General features: G+C 41.5%; 1 protein-coding gene across 3 annotated transcripts in view; it reads left to right on the top strand.

Moving 5' to 3' along the window:
* The window catches only part of SYNPO2 (synaptopodin 2), a 203,156-nt gene that overhangs the window by 144,107 nt on the left and 40,173 nt on the right, over positions 1-18,876 (top strand). For all 3 annotated transcript variants that reach the window (XM_072625367.1, XM_072625366.1, XM_072625368.1), the window contains one exon: positions 12,973-13,124. In XM_072625367.1, coding sequence (XP_072481468.1) covers positions 12,973-13,124 — 152 coding nt within the window. The remainder of the gene's footprint in view (positions 1-12,972; positions 13,125-18,876) is intronic.

Genomic DNA, 18,876 nt, shown 5'->3' with positions numbered 1-18,876 from the left:
ATACAAAACACTGGAAGATGTATAAGATGTAGCCTTAGAAAGAGTTAATATATTGAGAATGGATTTGTATAGCATTTCTGGTCAATACTTGGCTTTTTAGTATGTTTTTCAGAGTTGAAAAAATATCACCAGAAATCTTCCCTCTCCTTCCATTGTCACTATTTTCACCAACTTTCATTATCACCTTAGTTTCCAGAGAAGCCTTGATCATGCCTCTCAAGTATCTCTCTCTGGCTCATCAGAGCTTTTCTAATATTGGTCTGTGCCTCTGGGAAGGCTTCAGTCTTGCTCTCTTGGGGATGGCCTACAGGTCTCAGAAGTGATTCAAGGTATGGATGCCAGAATGGGATGACCAAAGTCTTGACATACTGAGAGCCTGGAATTTTCCCAATGGAATAAAGAGGGACATCATGGCAACCCTTGGAGGACATTGGCATTTTAAGTAGTCATTGTTCATAGTATGAAGTGGTTACTTTAAACTTAATGCATCCAAAGCCCAAGAAATCTCATTATCTGAAGTCTATATACAAGTCACACATTCCTATATAGAGAAAGATTTCCCATATATATGAGAGAGCATTTATTAACAATTCACTCTGTGCTAAGCACTGTACTATGCAATGGGACATAAATACAAAACCAAAAATAGCCTCTATCCACAAGGAGCTTATATTATAATAATGAGAGACACCATATGCAGGGGGGTGGTGGCCAGGGAGAGATACTGGTTCTGAGAGTTCCAGAAAGGGTGAGTAGGGCCACGAGGAGTGGAGACTGACACACCCTTTGTAATTCCAATGTTCAGAATATGTTCCCATTTGTATTATGAGTTGTTGTCTAAATCTGGATAAAGATATTCTAGGCAAGTCTTGAGACATTATCCCATTAGTAATTCAACTGGATAGAATTCTGCGGTTGAGCATGAAACAACACGTCACATGGTTAGAAATCTGACAAGTCTCACTGCCAATCTCTTACAGAATTCTAAGGGTGATGAGCCTCAGTCAGTGCTATCTTTTGACCCTGACCTCATGGCTGATGAGGTGCCATGTTGAGAGCTCATTTAAGGTTTCTGACACAAACTTTTTTTATAGTTAACTGAGAGCAATATAGAACCATCCAATCAATCAACAAGCATTTCTTAAGCGCCTGCTATATGCCAGGCATTGCACTAAGTGCTCGAGGTGCAAGAGCAATGAATAAAACAATCCCTCTCACAGAGATTACATCCTAATTTGGGGCTGGGAGAGCAATAAATACCTATAAAGTATATATGAAGAAATAAAGAGAATAGATACAAGGTAGTTTGAGTTGTGTTTGTCCATGCTGAGTTTGAGATATCCCCAGAATATCCAGGTTGAAAGGTCCAATAGATAACTGGTAATGAAGGACTAACTCTCAGGGAAGAGGCTAGGGCTGAGTGTGTGTGTGTGCGTGTATATGTGTGTGTGCATGTGTGTGTGTGTGTGTGTGTGTGTGTGTGTGTGTGTGTGTAAGTTATCTACACAGAGATGATCCTTAAATCCATGGGATTACCAAAAGAGAGAATGTAGAGCAGAGGGTCCAGGCCAGAATAGAGAGCTTTGGGGAATGCTGACAGTTAGGCAGTATGAAACAGAGAATGTGTCCAAGCTATATTCATGGAAGGGTACATATGTAGCCAAGGCGCACATATATAGGAAACATGCGTGACTAAGGCACACAACTAGGTACAGTGGAGACATATAACTCATACCCTCTGGTCCTAGAGAACCACTGTTATCTTTTACAAGTGCCATCACACTGCTCCTTCCAGTCTCAGTCTCTACTGTATGCTGCTCAGCTAGGACCCATGGCCCACACCAGATGCCATTCTGATGGATGTGTGGTCTCCAGTTTAGGGTTCAGATGAGACATTTTTTAACCAAAGGAAGGACAGAGACTGGCACTCATAGAGCTCAAATAAAGTCTATCACCTCTCTTTTTTCTACTCTTTTAGATGAGAAAGATATCCTTGTCTAGGGATCAGCAAAAAGCCTCCTTGAGTTCTCTTCTCTTGTTCCTGCAGAGCCTTGTCTGTGGAGCCCTTTGACCTCCATGGCAGAAGAAGCTCAGTTCAGGTGGCATACTACCTTCTTTTTTTTCTCTTTGTTCAGTCATTTTCAGTTGTGTCTGACTCCTCATGACTCCATTTGGTGTCTTTTTGGCAAAGATACTGGAGTGGTTTGCCATTTTCTTCTCCGGCTCATTTTACAGATGAGGAAACTGAGGTATTCAGGGTTAAATGCTTTGCCCAGGGTCATACGGCTATTAAGGTCATATTTGAACTTGGATCTTCCTGACTCCAGGCCCAGTGATTGATCCACTGTGCCACCTAGCTGCCTGCAGGTCGGATCTTTTCTTTTGATGAGTTCAAACATTTGCATCCTTCTAGCACTGACCTCATCCCAACCATTCCGTACACTTCCTAAGTCTGATCTCTAAAGCCTAGACGATAAACCCCAAAATGGATATTTGTCTGATAACTATCAATTATCTCTGAGGGTTGGGATTCCATAGGTTTTGAATCCTAAACTCCTTTTCTTCCTTAAGATGGATGACTCTATGAGGAAAAGGCAGAGAGACAAACTAAACCCAAAGAACCAGTACATTGTTTGTACTGCCCACTTAATTGTATTCCTGACCTTTTGAATGCAAAGCTGAAAAACAATGTGGCACTTCACTTGAGAGCTAAGAGAAACTTTCACCCTCTACCCTGGAACCCTCCATGAAGGAACCAGCCTGGACTTTCTGACAAGACCTAAAAGATCATGGTCACCTTGGAGAAGAGTACATTGTGTCCTCCATACTTGCAACAACACTCTACTGAGTCTGGTAGTCATTGGTACTTCCTGCTATGCCCCATCCAGGGAACTGTCCATCTGGACGATGTCCTGAAACTCAAGATCACCTGTGTCAAGTGACATGATGAGTGACCATGACAGGTTCTAAGTTTGTGTCTAGTCTGAGGAAAATTCCTTAATCTCTCTGTAGTCTGATTGTTCTCATCCATAAAAGTTGAAATCAGTTTGTTAGTTTGCCTAAGACCTTAACATAGTGTAGCAGAAAGAATATTGGCTTTGAAGTCACTGGGTTCAAATCTTGCCCTGGAAACTGTACTTTGGACAAGTTTCTTAATTTCTGAGTCTCAGTTTCCTCATCTGTAAAATGAGGAGGGTTAGACTAGATGACCTCTGAAGTCCATTTAAGGTCTGGATCTAGGATCCTATCTTCCTTATTCTTCATTTTTATGATCAATAAATGGGCACAGGGCAGTTCTTGGGAGTCTATTAAAACTGGGAAACAAGAAATTACAGGAAAAAATGGTGTAGAGGAGCAACCAAAATGGGATAAAAGAGGGGCCAATCATGTAGTGAGTACAAAGGGTGAACTAATAGTTAGCTTGCCTGTTTCACTGTTATCCACACAATGTCCTCAGAAGGAAAGGAAAGCCTCTAGCACATTGAATAGAGCCCCCTAGTGATTATATGGAAGGATATGTGGGAGGGGTGCACAGGTTGAGCTGCACTCTCTATTCCTGAAGAAAATGCCCACATGAATGAGCTCCCAGATTGAGTGTGGGCATGTTACTCTTGTGAAATTATTAAGGAATACCCAATTCAACAGAAGGTTATATAAACCCTTTGCATCTGTCCAGGGAGTCCTTACCCAGAGACCTCAATTTCCTTTGGCTTTGTTTCAGAGAAAACAACAATCTCTTGTTTTCTCCAGTGGAACTATGTGACTTTTAGCCTATTTGGCTGAATTTTGCTCATACTTTTATGAGCTTGAAAGAAAACTTTCTAATTATTTCCCATTCTTTCTCAATATTGACAAAAAGTTCTAATGGAACTCAAAGACTTCCATGGAAAGTCTTCTATATTTAAGTCAAACCAATAATGAGGAAAGAAAAGTGTCTCCTGTGTATGCAGGGAAACATCCTTGCAAGTCTCAGGGAAATCTCTCTCTCTCTTTTTTCTGAAAGTTCTTGGAGGTTTACATTCTTGGGAAAGAAAGATCAGCAGAGCATACATACCACTCCATATTTGTCAATGTTCCCCTCCAACACAACAACAGTGGAGGCTGCTAGCATGATTTTCATGCCCTTATTATGAGTGTATCATCTCTGCTTGTGGAAACACATTCAGCTGTAGGTATTCAAAGTGCCAGACCAAAGGAATGAACCAGCTCTTTTGGGAAATCAAGTCTCTAAATTTATTTTAGTTCTAGATATTTCATTCTGGGACTTCTAGAAATGATTTCAACTGTCACTTGTCCTCTAAGAGGAAAATCAATCATACAAGGGGAAAGAAACATCAAAATTGGGGCTTCCATATTTAGGTCTGGTGATGGTTAGACCCTTTGACCAGAGCCCAGTATAAAATGGGTCACTTAGCGGTAAATTCAGCTGATGGCTTTGGACACCCAGCTATAGACTTCCAATGAGGAGCATCCCCCAAGTCAATGGCTTTGCAAAACAATGACAAATTCAAATACAAGTTGTGGAAAGCCTAACCTTGCTGAAGTTTATTCTATGTTTGAATTGAGTGGGAGGGAAATGGGGAAGAGGGGAGAAAAAGGATGCATCTGAAGGAGCAGGATGTAACTTCCTTCTAGTTCAGGAGAGTCTGAAGTCATTTTACTCAGTAGTTTTGCCTTAAGGACTTTAATCTAGGTAGAATTTAGGGTTTATTGTTTGTTTGCTTTTTTTGTTTACCTTTTCCCCCCCATTCATAGGATCAGAGATTTAATTGTGAAAAAGGGACTCCAAAGCCATCTAATCCAACCCCCTTCCAATCCATCAAATGGCATTCACTAAGCTCTAATTGTGTTCTAGGTACCATTCTATCAGTATAAAGAAAGAGTTAGAATTTGGATCTAGGTCCTCTGATTCTTAATCCTGTGCATTTGGCAGGTAAATCCTACTTGAGTGACTTCTATGTGCAAGACTTAAGAAAAATCATATTCTATTACAATCCAATCCCCTCCTCAGCATTAGCCTAGGAGGTCAGCATGAGCATTATCCCTGGTTTATAGATTCTACAATTACTGAGCCTCTGAGAGTTCCCATGACTTGCTCACAGTCACTTAGCTAAGGAGAAGTAAAGTCATTAGCCAGATCCAACTTTTGTGTCATCGGGCTCCACATTTCACCGGAAATCTAATCCAATTCAATCCAATGAGCATTTACTGAGTGTGCTCTATCAGCCTTGAGGTGGATAGAGTACTTTGCCTAGAGTCAGGAAGACCTGAGTCCAAATCCAGCCTTGGATATTTCTATGACCCTGGGCAAGTCCCCTAACCTGCATCAGTTTCTGCATCTGTAAAATGGGGATAATAACAGCACCTATCTCCATCCTTCCTGTCTTCAAGTCCAGCACTCAGCTCTATCTGTGAATTGGTAAAACTCTAGATCATATCCCCCAGCCTCTGGTGGAAAAGTCTTCTTTGTCCTTAAGGGTGAATAAAATACAAACTAATTCAGACCAACAGGAATGGCTTCCTCCGTGTTGTTTGTGCAGACTGGTCTGCCATCACAAGGTAGGATGCTGTGATGCAGAAGCACCAGCAACAGCCAAGGACTTCAGCCAAAGATTCAACCAGTCAGAGGTTTTGATGCCTTCAAAGAAAATCTCTCCATTTAAAAATAGTTTTGCAAGTTCTCGTTTCTGTTCAACATCACGGATACCCACCTTCACAAAAATGGGGCTGATTGACCTTTACTGTCATAAGACATCTCATTTGTCTTTTATAAATTGAACTTAGAAGTGACCTTGGAATTGTTCCATCACAAAAGGTCAAACTGAGATTTTTCAAAAAAAAGAAGTATATTCCATTACATCCTCACTAAAATATTATTGTTAACAATATAAATATTATCTGCCTCCTCTTCTGCCTCTTGGGCCACTGACCCCCATCATGACTGAGATTTCTTGTCCTTCCATCAAAACGTTATATTGGCCCAGGCCAGCTCAGTTTCCAAAGATACTGTTGTTGGTACCCTTTCTATGTTTTATTTTTCTCTATTTTTATTTTGCTATTTAACCACCATTCTGGCTCAAGGAGGTAGCAGGTAATAGGATGGATTTCAAAATATGATCTGGAGTCACCAAATGGCCCCTGAGACCCTTTCAAGGGGAGTCATGATGTCAAAACTATTTTCACCATCACCATGGCTAATATTTTTAGTGCCTACTATGTGCCAGGGACTGTGCTGAGTGCTTTACAAATATTATCTCATTTGGTCTTCACAGCAGCTCTGGGAGATAGATGCTGTTATTATCCCTATTTTATATATAAAGAAACTGAGACAAACAGAGGTCAAGTGACGTGCCCAGGGTCACACAGCCAGTAAGTATTTGAGTCTGGATTTGAGCTCAAATCTTCCTGATTTCAGGCCCAACATTCTATCTATTGTGCCACCTATCTGCTCCTACGATAACATGATATATAAATTAATAATAGTATGAAAAGAGGTGTCATTTCTAATATGGTAAATATTGACAGATGTAACCCATGTAAACAAAACCTAGTGGGAGGGTCTTCAAGAATTTTTAAGGGTGCAAAGGGAGTTTCAGAACTGCCATTTTGCTTCTCATAAATATCATTGTATAAATAATATATATTTTTGGTGGTAAAAAAGCATTTTAGGGGGAGGTAGTTGGGGCTAACTTTAAAACTCCAGGGTGGCTTTTCTTGTATTTTTTTGTATCTCTCCTCTTAATTATCTCAATAAATCCTGCCACAGAACCATATTGATTGTTTAAAAAAAATCCATTGAATAAAAATTTTTGTACTGTTAGTAAGCTAAAAATTGTTTTTAAATATTGGTAACTTCACCTTTATCTCATCTTAACCTTATTATATTGTGTATGTTTCATAATTTATAGAATTATTAGACAATAGGGCATGTATATTTGTTTAATAATTGTATAAATTATAAAACATACACAATATAATAAGGTTAAGAACTGCTCTTATTGCAAGAGAACTCAACAGGTATCACATCCAAATAGCAGCCCTGAGTGAAACAAGGTTGGCAAATGAAGGCCAGATTGCTGAGGGTGGGACTGGATACACCTTTTTCTGGAGTGGGCACAGTGAAGGGGAGTGAAGCTGGAGTGGGTTTTGCAATCAAAACTAATCTAATTAGCAAGCGGGTATGCCTGTCAAATGAGTGAATGACAGGTTCATGACAATGCGATTGCAACTCACAGGAAAATGCCATGCCACCATCATCAGTGCCTATGCTCCCACCATGACAAACCCTGATGAAGTCAAAGAAAAATTTTATGAAGATCTAGAGACCCTTATCATCAATGTTCCAAAAGAGGACAAGCTTATAATTCTGAGTGACTTTAATGCTAGAGTAGGCACAGACTACCAGACTTGGCAGGGAGTCCTAGGGAGGAATGGAGTTGGAAACAGCAACAGCAATGGTCACTTACTACTGAAGACTTGTGCATCACATGACCTCATCACCAACACTGTCTTCCATTTACCTAAATGCAATAAAACTTCATGGCTGCACCCTCACAGCAAACACTGGCATCTAATAGATTATGTGATTGTAAGAACAAGAGACAGACAAGTTGTGAGAATGACAAAGGCAATGTGTGGTGCAGAGTGCTGGACTGATCATAGACTTATCCTTTCCAAACTAAATATTCACATTCATCAAAAGCACCACCCCCAAGGCAAAATGACTACCAGAAGCATTAATGTCAACAAATTAGAGCTCTTCTCTGAGTGTGAACAGTTTGCTGCTGAGTTGGAGAGAAAGTTGAGCCAACACACAGGCAACAGTGGAGCAGAAAAGGAGTGGGCAGCTTTCAGAGATTTGGTGTTCAGCACTGTATTTGCTCATCTGGGTCAGAACACTCGCAAACACCAAGACTGGTTTGATGAAAATGATGGGGGAATTCAGAAACTGCTAAATGAAAAAACATGAACTCTACAGGATTTACCAGCAGGATAGTTCATCCACCTCTAAGAAGGCAGCATTTAATTCCATCAAAAGTGAAGTACAAGCAAAGCTTAGAGAGATGCAGGATTCCTGACTCAGTAAGAAGGCAGATGAAATTCAGTTTTATGCTGATAGTAACAACCCAAAGCACTTTTATGATTCCCTGAAAGCTATTTATGGACCAAAATGTTATAGTGCTTCACAACTACTCAGTGCTGAGTAGCCACTACTCAGTGTGGCTACTCAGAGCCACATTGATTAATGATAAGGACATGATCCTAGAGAGACAAGCTGAACACTTCCATAGTGTTCTCAACAGACCATCATCAATCAATGCTGAGGCCATTGACCATTTACCTCAGGTTGAAGTCAATCCTTAAATCCTTAGCTGAACTTCCAACTGAAGAAGAGGTTTTGAGGGTCATTAGGCTCCTTTCATGTAACAAAGCATCTGGTGCTGATTCTATTCCAACTGAGATTTAAAAGGTAGGAGGACCATTGCTCATACAAAAGCTGACTGAAATTTTCCAGGTTATATGGCAAGAGGAGGTTATCCCCCAGGATAACCCTATTGTCCATCTCTATAAGGGTAAAGGGAATAGATTGTCCTGCGACAATCACAGGGGGATCTCTCTCTTAGTCATTGCTGGCAAAATTCTTGCTAGATTCCTCCTTAATAGGTTTATCCTTCACCTGGAAGATGGGCATATACCTGAGAGCCAGTGTGGCTTCAGAAAGGGCCAAGAAACAGTTGATATGATGTTTGCTGCCCAACAACTCCAGGAGAAGAAGAGAGGTCTGTATACAACTTTTGTGGATCTGACCAAGGCCTTTGACACTGTTAGTTGTGAGGGCTTATGGAAAATTATGTCAAAATTTGGTTGCCCGGAGAAGTTCATCAATATTGTATGTCAATTTCATGATGGCATGTTTGTCTGGGTTCTGGATAATGGACAAAGCTCTCGTGCCTTCCCAGTCACCAATGGAGTGACACAGGGCTGTGCTTGCTCCCATGCTTATTAGCAAGATGTTTTCAGCCATGTTGACAAATTCTTTCAATGAGGATGAACATGGCATCAAGGTCAACTACTGTACTGATGGTAAGTTTTTCAATTTGAAAAGGTTATAAACCAAGACCAAAGTGGAGGGAGTGTTGGTGCATGATTTTCTGTTTGCAGATGATTGTGCACTCAATGCAGCCTCTGAAGCTGAGATGCAACAAAGTATGGATCAATTCTTTGCTGCTTGTGCTAATTTTGGCCTAATAATTAATACCAAGAAAACACAGGTGCTCCATGAGCCACCACCACACCATCCATACGTGGAACCATCAGTTACAACAAATGGAGAAGTTTTGAATGCTGTAGATAAGTTCACTTACCTTGGTAGTGCACTTTCCAGAGATGTACACATTGACAATGAGGTTAATGCACACGTTGCCAGAGGTTGCTCAGTGTTTGGGAGGCTCCAAAGAAAGGTTTGGGAGAGAAGAGGTATTAGACTGATTACCAAACTGAAGGCCTACAGAGTCATTGTGTTGATCTCATTGTTGTATGCTTGTGAAACATAGACAGTCTACCAGTGCCATGCCAGGAAACTGAATCGCTTCCATTTGAACTGTCTTAGAAAGATTCTGAGGATCACCTGGCATGATAAGGTATCAGACACTGAAGTCCTCGCTTGAGCAGAACTGCCAAGTATTCAAACTATGTTTCAGAAAGCGCAGCTCCGATGGACTGGCCACATTGTTCGAATGCAAAATACATGCTTGCCAAAAAGACTATTTCATGGAGAACTTGCATGGTGCAGGCAATCACATGGCGGCCAGAAGAAACAATACAACAACACTCTCAAGATCTCTCTGAAGAACTTTGGATTTGACTGTGCAACATGGGAGACGCTGGCACAGGACCATTCAGCATGGTGTGCCCACATAAGAAAAGGTGCTATGCTCTTTGAGCAAAGCAGAATTGAGACAGCACAAAGTAAATGCAGGATGAGCAAATTGGGGGCATCCACCCCAAATATTCATATGGACTACCTGTGCCCAACTTGTGGTAGAGCATTCAGAGCTCATGTTGGTCTGATCAGCCACAGTTGGACACACTGAAGTTTCACTTTACAATGGTGATGTCATTTTGGTCCTCTTCGAAGACAAAGGCCAACAACCAACCACATGAATTGGGGAAAGCTCAAAAGTTTTAGTAAGGCAGTACCATGATTAGAAAAAAGGTTCTGCTTTTGAGTAATACCAATGAATCAAAGATAAACAAAGGTCTGCTGTGACCCCAGGGCACATATCCAGAATGTGAAAGAGCACCTCCCAAGACCCCCCAGACTTGTCAAACCCTGATGGCTCTTACCCAGTTCCAGTGAACCACTCAGGAACAAAACATGTGATGAGAAAGAGGCTAGAAAGCATTCCTAAATCCTGGGCAGGACTTTGACAATTTTAGATACAAAACTGATGTTTGCATCTCTTTGACCAACCGGAGGCAAGAATTTGTAGAAGAGAAAGGCAGATTTTGGAAGAGAACAGCTGTCTAAAAAGATGATGTCTGGCAAATTTGGTCTTTGGGGACCATAGGTTAAAATACAGCAATGATGGGTCCTTGGGCAGTGACGGAATGCATTTACAAAGGCTGACAAAAACAAAAACAAACCAGGAATCTTACACATTTCTACAAAAGGTTCTTAAGGTAAAAAGAAGGGTTGAAGAAAAGGGCTTATGTACACCAGGAAAGACACTCAGTAATTCTCTGGAGATAAAATGTCATCAGTGAAAAAGCAATAAACCATGACATAAGGTATTTATGTCATGACAGGGGAAGACAAGCAAAGGGAACTGGAGACCCAAATGTAAAGAGGCATATTTAACATATCAGGGTCAACAGGGCTTGGAACCCAAGATTGGAAAATGGATTGGGGAGATTCTATCTAATTTAAAAGGAATAAACTTCGTAAGGGAGGCATAGAACTGGATATATTAAGGTTATATGAGGGAAATTTAAAGCATTTTGATAAAGCTCTACAGAAGGAAAAACAAGTACTATCGGACCTTACTAATGACCATAAGGACTCAAGGAGTCAGAGAGGAATTAAACAAAGATCTCAAACCTGAGCAGGAAGCATGACACAGCAATGAGTCTGGGGTGCCGGGGCGGGGGTTGGGAGAATCTCACTTATTCAGCAAATGCTGAAGCTCTCTGTTGAAAACAACAGGTGATCCTTTATTGCATTGCCAAGATGAAAATTCTCTCCTCCAAGAGGTAAATTCCCTGACAAAGAGGAACTTATCTGTTTCATCCTTAAATTTAAGACAGAAGAAGAAAGTGGGGTCTAACTGTAGCCTAGAATATGGGAGCAAAGGCTTCAAAGGGAAAGGCTGGGGGGATCTCATGTTCTGACATCTGCAGGGGAAGTCTGCTAAGGAAGGATGGGATGCTTCTGAGGATGGACTTCAGAAAGCACAAAGAGAGATAATTCCAACAAAAAGGAAAAGGAGTGTGCATGTAGAGAGATGTGAGTGGACAGGAAATGAAATGAGAGTTTACAAAGACATATGGAAGCTGGAAACAAGAGCAAGTAGCAGAGACTGAATACCAAACTGGCAAAGTCCTTTACAAATAGGACCAGGTGAGTTGCATCTGAGAAGGAGAGGGGTTAATGCGGAGTGCCAAGGGCCACAGAAGGCTTTTCTGCAGCTATACTAGGGGAAGGAGACAGTCAGAGAAAGTGCTTGTGTGACCTGGTTTAATGGGACAAAGGAAAGAAGGCAGAGTAGTCAACCCTCAAATTCCATCTGTTTTTCTCTGTTAAGGTGAAGGTTCTTTGGACTGGAAAGGGTGAAATCATTATGTCTAAAATTGTAGCCATAATATAACAAGGATATAGTGAGAGAGCCCCTAGCCACCCTTGGTTCAAGCCTCAAGGTCCCCAAAAACCATGGAGCCAAATAACAAAGCCAGCAAATTATATGTTTTGGAGGTTTGCAAAGTACTCTGTGTACATTTTCTAGATTTGAGCCTAGCTCATACCCTCATCACCTCTCACCTGGCGATAACCTTCTTTCCATGGAAGTCTCCATGGCTCAGGTCTTGTCCCACACCCATCTACCCTTCCCTAAATTGCCAAAATGGTCATTGTGAAATATAGGTCTGACTGTGTTGTCTGCCTACTCAGTGAGTTCCAGTGATTTTCTGTTTTGCTCTAGATCAGGAGTGGGGAACCTCTGGTCCTTAGGACACATGTGGCCTTTTTACTGAGTCCAAGTACTGCACAACAAGTCCTTTTAGTAAGGAAATTTGTTCTGTGAAGCTTGGATTCAGTCAAAGGGCAGCACCTGAGGACCTAAAGGGCCACATGTGGCCTTGAGGCCACAGGTTCCCCACCCCTGCTCTAATTCAAATATAAAAATCTTCATTAGACATTTAAAGTTCTCCTAGCTTGTCCCTTCTACCTTTCCCATCTTCTTATACTTTACTCCCTTCCCACGCTCTGTGATCTAGCTACACAGACCTACTGGTCATTCCTTGCATGAGCACCCCCTCTCCCATCCAACTGTCTTGCTCCTGGAATGTTCTCTTGCCCTCCCCTGGGCCTCTGAGCTTTCTTAAGACTCAGCACAAGCCTCATGCTGAGCAGGAGGCCTTTCTCAATTCCCCAGCTGCCCATGCCATCCCCTGTCAAATGGCTTTCCATCTGCCCTTTCTGTAGCCCATCTACCCAGTTGTTTGCATGGTGTCATCCCCATTAGAATGTAAGTGACTTGAGAGCAGGGACGTTTTCTGCCTTTCTCTATGCCCCAGTACTTGGCACAGTGCCTGGTATAGAGTAAGTGCTTGATAGATGATTGTTGCCCTCCTGACTCTTTCCATTTTTCCACACTGTTGTGTAGACATGTGACCTCTCTCTTCCTGTAGAAAGGCAGCACTTTTTCAATGACTAGGTTCTGAATATTCCCTCTCTCTCTTTTTTAACCCACTCAGATTCGTGGCAAGAGCAAAGCCTCATGGTCTGGTCTACGTGAAGGAGATGAAGTGGTCTCTATCAATGGCACCTCATGTTCAGATCTCACCTACTCAGAAGTCATCAAACTCATGGAGAGCATCACCGATTCTCTGCAAATGCTTATCAAAAGGTAAGGAAGCCTTTAACTGTGGCCAAATGAGGCAGAGAAGAGTATCTCCTACTCATATTTATGAGCTGGGCATGGGTTAGAATAATTTAAAACCATGCAGTCAGCCCAATAAAGCCCACCGCGAATGGGAGTGCTCACCTGTGTCCAGATATTTCACACAGTCAGCGTTTCACCTAGACTAACCAGTTCACCGTTCCCCGAATTCGACCTTCTATCTTGCCTCTCCATGTCTTTGCCCAGACTGTGCCCCATGCCTGGGAAATACTTCTTTCTCCGCTGTGCCTCTCGACAGCCTCTATTCCCTCCAAACTTGTCAGAGGGCACCTCTTCCATCCTCTCTAACTGGTGCAATGGCAGATAACACTTCATGAACTTTGTAAACCTTAGAGTGCTTTAGAAGTGCTAGCTACTCTTATTGACATATGTGTATACATGTTGTGTTCCCCTAGTCTAGGCTTCTTAGTGTCTTTGTGTGTCATGGACTCCTTTTTGGCTTCTGGTGAACCCTGTGGACTCTTCTCAAAATCATTTTTTAAAAGTAAAACTGAAGGAAATGTTGACTTTCAATTAGAGGTTAGTGAAAATTAAGGTGTAATTTTCCCCCATTCAAGCTGACAGACCCCTGAAATCTCCCTATGGATCTCCTGCAGGGCAGGGTGGCCCATGACCTCAGATGAAAAATGGAACCCCCTTGAATGCAGAAGGGATTTTGATTTTACCTTTGTATCATCAGCACCTAATATACTGCCTAGCACATAATAGGTGCCTAATAAATACTTTTTGGATTGAATTAGTACTAGAACTGCTTATTGTTGCCCTTCACTCTAACCCAGTAGTGTGTTGGACATTAAGGACTCATCTTCCAATGCCATATCTTTTATAATTTTAATACTGTACATGAGTTTTCTTGGCAAAGATACTGGTTTGCCACTTCCTTCCCCAGGGGATCACCTTTTATCAGGACTCTCCACTATGACCTATCTGTCCACTTGGGTAACCCTGCATGGTATAACTCATAGTTTCATTGAACCCCACCATCATGACATGACAGTGATCCAGGAGGAGCTTGAGTAGAATTAGATTGGAATGCATAGAACACTGATTAATAGAAAAGCTCCCTCTTCCTCTCTGGTCTTCATCTCCTTCTTCCCTCAAGTTTCTGATAATGAAGGTCATTATCACACCAAGGTCAAGGCTTCCTCATTTGTCTTTGATTTCATTCCCTTTCTTTCCTAATTTTCAACCTCTCCCTCTCAGCTGGCTCCTTCTCTACCATCTCCAAATGTGGCCAAGTTTCTCCCATCTTGAAAAAGCCTTCACTAGATGCTCCCCTCTCCACTCAACCTATCATCTTGTATGTCCTCCCTTACTCTGCAAACTCCTAGGAGAACCTGTCCAGCCTGTCACCTCTAATCCTTCTCCTCTCTCTCACTCCTCAACCTTTCCAGTCAGATCTCTGCTCTCATCACTCACCTCAGACTGCTCTCTCCAAAGTTACACCATGATCTCTTGATTGCCCAATCTAATGAACTTTTTTTCAGACCTTGTCCTTCTCAGTCTCTGTGTATTGAACCCTGTTTTTCTCACACTTCTCTCCCTAGCTCTCATCCCACCTGACTGCCTCTTCTTAAACTTCTTTGAATAATCCACATCACTTTCCCTAATTGTAGGAGTGTCTCACAATTCCACGGGATCACTCTTCTCTCTCTACACAGCCATCTCTTGTTGACCTCATCCTTTCCAGATGCAGATGACTTACAGTTCTCTCCATCCAGTTCTGCTGTCTCCCCAGTTTCAGTCCTGCCCCAGCAATTGCAACTATCTATTGGAAACCTTTCTTTTTTTGTTTTGTTTTGTCTTCATTAAAAATGTTAACTGAAGTGTTTTGTGTTTGCATTGTAAACATTTGCAGATGACTTTCACTTCCTGAGAGGTCTCTTATTAACAAAGTTAAACAAGTAGTGAGGTAGCTAGGTGGCGCTGCAGTGGATAGAGTGCCTAGCCTAGAGTAAGGAGGACTCATCTTTCTGAGTTGATTTCTGATTTGAAATGCAACTTTGGACACTTACTAGCTGTGTGACCCTGAGCAAGGTAACCTTGTTTGCCTCAGTTTTCTCATCTGTAAAATGAGCTGAAGAAAGAAATGGCAAACCATTCTAGTATCTTTTGCCCCAAATGAGGTCACAGAGAGTTGGACAAGACTATAAACAACAACCATAACAAAAGTAAAACGAATACTGACTTCATCTCAAAGTGCATACAGCATTATACATCTTTAGCACCCCATCCATCACTCTTTAAAAAAAAAAAACTAACAGAAATGTAATTTTTTTCTCCCTCTAATTCCCCACCCTGTGGAAAAAAAAGAAACAGAAAAACCACTTTCTTGTAAAAAAAAAAAAAAAGCATAGTCAAATGAGATATTTCAAACGAGATATCCAGGATATATCTCAAACTGAGCATACTCAAAATAGGATTCATTATCCTCTAAATCTTCCCTTTACCTAAATTTCTCTATTTTTGTTTTTTTTGTAAACAAAAAAATTTCAATGAATAAAAATCTACTTTGTTTCCTTCCATCCTTCTTCCCTTCCTTCCCCACCTCACCCCACCTCCAGTTATGAAAGAAGGAAAAACAAAATCTCTGTTACAAACAAATATATCAAGTCAAACAAATTTCTGTCTTGGCCATTTCCCAGAAAACTCCCATTTTGCATGTTCAGTCTTTCTGCTCTCTCAGGAGATGCTTCCCTATTTCTACCCTTCTTCAAGTCTTCCAGATTTGTAGCCTTGCTGGCAGCGTTCCTTTCTTCCTTACTCTCCCTTGCCACACATTTCCTATCAGTTCCAGACCTTGTTGATTGTACCTCCACATACTTTCTGGCATCTGGTCCCATGTCTCCACTTCCACAGCCACTAGTTCAACTCAGTCTCTCACAGCCTCTCATTTGGGCTATCCTAATGGCCCCTAATTGTTTTCCCCACCTCCTATCTTTTTCCCTTGAATTCACATGCTGCCAAAGTGGTATTCTATAAGTACAGACCTAACCACGTCACTCCCCAATTCAATATGTTGCTGTCCAGTCATTTGTCATGTCTGACTCTTCATGACCTCATTTGGGATTTTCTTGGCAAAGATCCTGAAATGGATTGCCATTTCCTTCTTCAGTTCATTTGACAGATGAGGAAATTGAGGTAAGCAGGGTGAAGTGACTTGCCCAGAGTCACATAGTTAGTAACTGTCTGAGGCCGGATTTGAACTCAGAGACATGAGTCTTCCTGACTCCAGGCCCAGTGCTCTATCCACCTAGCTAGTAGTGGGAAAAGTAGATAATGTTAAAACAAAAGATATCAATAAAAATATATTTTAAAGAATCATTTTTTAAAGATCTTGACCTCAGTCTGTCTTGTATATTACTCCACTTTTCCCTGGTGAAGGTAAACACTCCCTCTCTGTGCCACTATTCTGGTGATCTTCCATTCCTGAAAGGCTCTCCCTATTTCCCTCCACTTCAGAGAGTCTCTTTTCTCCTGTAAGATGCATCTCAACACCCACCTTGTGCATGATCTGCTGATCTCCCCAACTGCCAGCCCCCTCCTTGATGATTTAGTGTCTAACTATCTTGTGTTTGTTTTTAGACACTTCTATAGGTGCGTGTTGTCTTCCCCATGCCTGGATTGTCCTCAAAACCATGAGCTTCTTGAGAAGAGGATTTGGGTTAGGGTTTGTTTGGTTTTGCTTTTTATCTTTGGTTCTCCAGTACCTTGCACAGACCTAAACATGTTGAGGCATCTAGGTGGCAGGTACAGTAGATAAGGGGTCAGGAAGACCTGACTTCAAATCCAGCATTGGACACATAATGGCTGTGTGACCCTGGGCAAGTCACTTCACTGCTGTCTGCCTTCATTTCCCACCTATAAAATGGAGGTACTAATAGCACCCACCTCCTAGGGTTATTTTGAGAATAAGATGAGATATTTATAAAGTACTCTGCAAGCTTTAAGGCACTACGTAAAGGTTAGCTGTATATTCAGTTGAAAACATAGTAGGTGCTTAACAAGTGCTTGATGGTGGCATTTTCCAAATGACTGTAATATCACCCTGTAAAACCTTGGTTCCCACTCCCCTTAAGAAGCTTCTCTTGCTTTATTTGTCCACTTCCTCAGTATAGCCTACTCAGTGTCACTCTCCTGGTCTTGGAATGTCCCTGGGCCCTTATTCCAAACATGAATTCTCTTTGTGCATAGGATTATAAATGTCAAAGCTATTGGACTTTGGGAAAGATCCCTTGTGACTCCAGAACTTCTGCTGGCAGTCATGTGTTTTCATCCATTTGTTTGTCCAGTGAATTCCTTAGGGAAGCGATGGGTCATTGGTCTCTTTCTTCTGAGAAGACATTATAATGATAACATCAGTAACAAAAATCCCCTCTCATCCAAGGTTCATAGGAGGAGAGCTCTAAAGCTAGATGGGGCTTTAGAAGTGGAACCAACCAATTCAGCTTACAAATAAGGAAACTGAGACCCAGAGAGGGTGGGCAACTTGCAGGATTTACACTCAGGGCTTCTGACTCCAAAGCCCAGCGTCCTATCTATTGTGGCATGCTGCCTCTCTTGATTTTTAAAAAACTTACTATTCCACTTAATCTTTGTTCCCCCAACCTGTTTCTAGGCAGTTGGACTCCTGTTCCTTGAGGCGTTCCTGTCATTTAGAGAGATATTATATCTTGTTTTCTTCAAAATGGCAGCTTGACTAATCCTGGTGGCATTTTCATCTAACCAGAGTAAGGCTGAAGAACTACAGGGCTGTAGGACTGGGACCCGAGCCTCACATAACAGGTTTTGGGTTGACCAGCTGGTAGCCAGTGGTGCATTTTGATTGAGGTCTATAGAAAGGAAAATACCACACTGTGCTGTCCAGACCGCTGTTGACTTCAGGGAGTTTGAAACAGCTCCTCCTCTCCAGTGGAGAGTTGAAGACGTTTACCTTCTGAAGACAGTACAACGAGGGCATGTGATGTTCAGAGTTTAGTCCCAACCCTTTCTTGTCTAGTCATTGCCTTCTGGACCATGTCATCATTCCTTAACTTTTTAAAGGAAGTTTTTATTGATGTTTTCTCTTTTTAGATCATCATAGTTCTCTTAGATATTTCTCCACATCCCAGAGAGGCATCCCATATAACAAACAGTATTGTTTAGAAAAGAAAAAAAAGCACAACTGATGAATACACTAGGAAAAGTCCAAAGATCTGTAGAACGCCTAACACCAGAGGAGCTCTCATCTCCACAAAGGTTGGGGTTGGCTTTCCACACCTAGCCATGTGAGTCCTGCTGGATCGTCATTATTTTTTACATTCACTTTAGATGTTTTGTTGTGTCATTGATCTTTCTATCTGCATTGCTGCAATGCTATCTGCACTATTTCCTTGGCTGGCTCACTGCATCAATTCATATAGATCTTCCAATGGTTCTCTATGTTCATAACACATATTATTTCTTACACCACAATAACATTCCATTACATTCTTGTACCATACTTTTTTTAGTTGTTTCCCTACTTTGTTTCTAATCTTAGGGGGATCTACTTTGTTTCTAATTCTTAGGTATCATGAAAAGTGATGCTATAAATATTTTGGAATATGTGGGAACTTTCTTCTTATTGATGACTTCTTTGGGATATAAAGTCAGTCATGGAGTTCAAAGGGTATGGATATTTTAGTTACTTTATTTGCAGAATTCCAAATTGCTTTCC

This window comes from Notamacropus eugenii, chromosome 7 (genome assembly GCF_028372415.1).
Source record: "Notamacropus eugenii isolate mMacEug1 chromosome 7, mMacEug1.pri_v2, whole genome shotgun sequence".
In the NCBI taxonomy this organism is placed as follows: domain Eukaryota; kingdom Metazoa; phylum Chordata; class Mammalia; order Diprotodontia; family Macropodidae; genus Notamacropus; species Notamacropus eugenii.
This window is presented reverse-complemented; position numbering and strand designations above follow the sequence as displayed.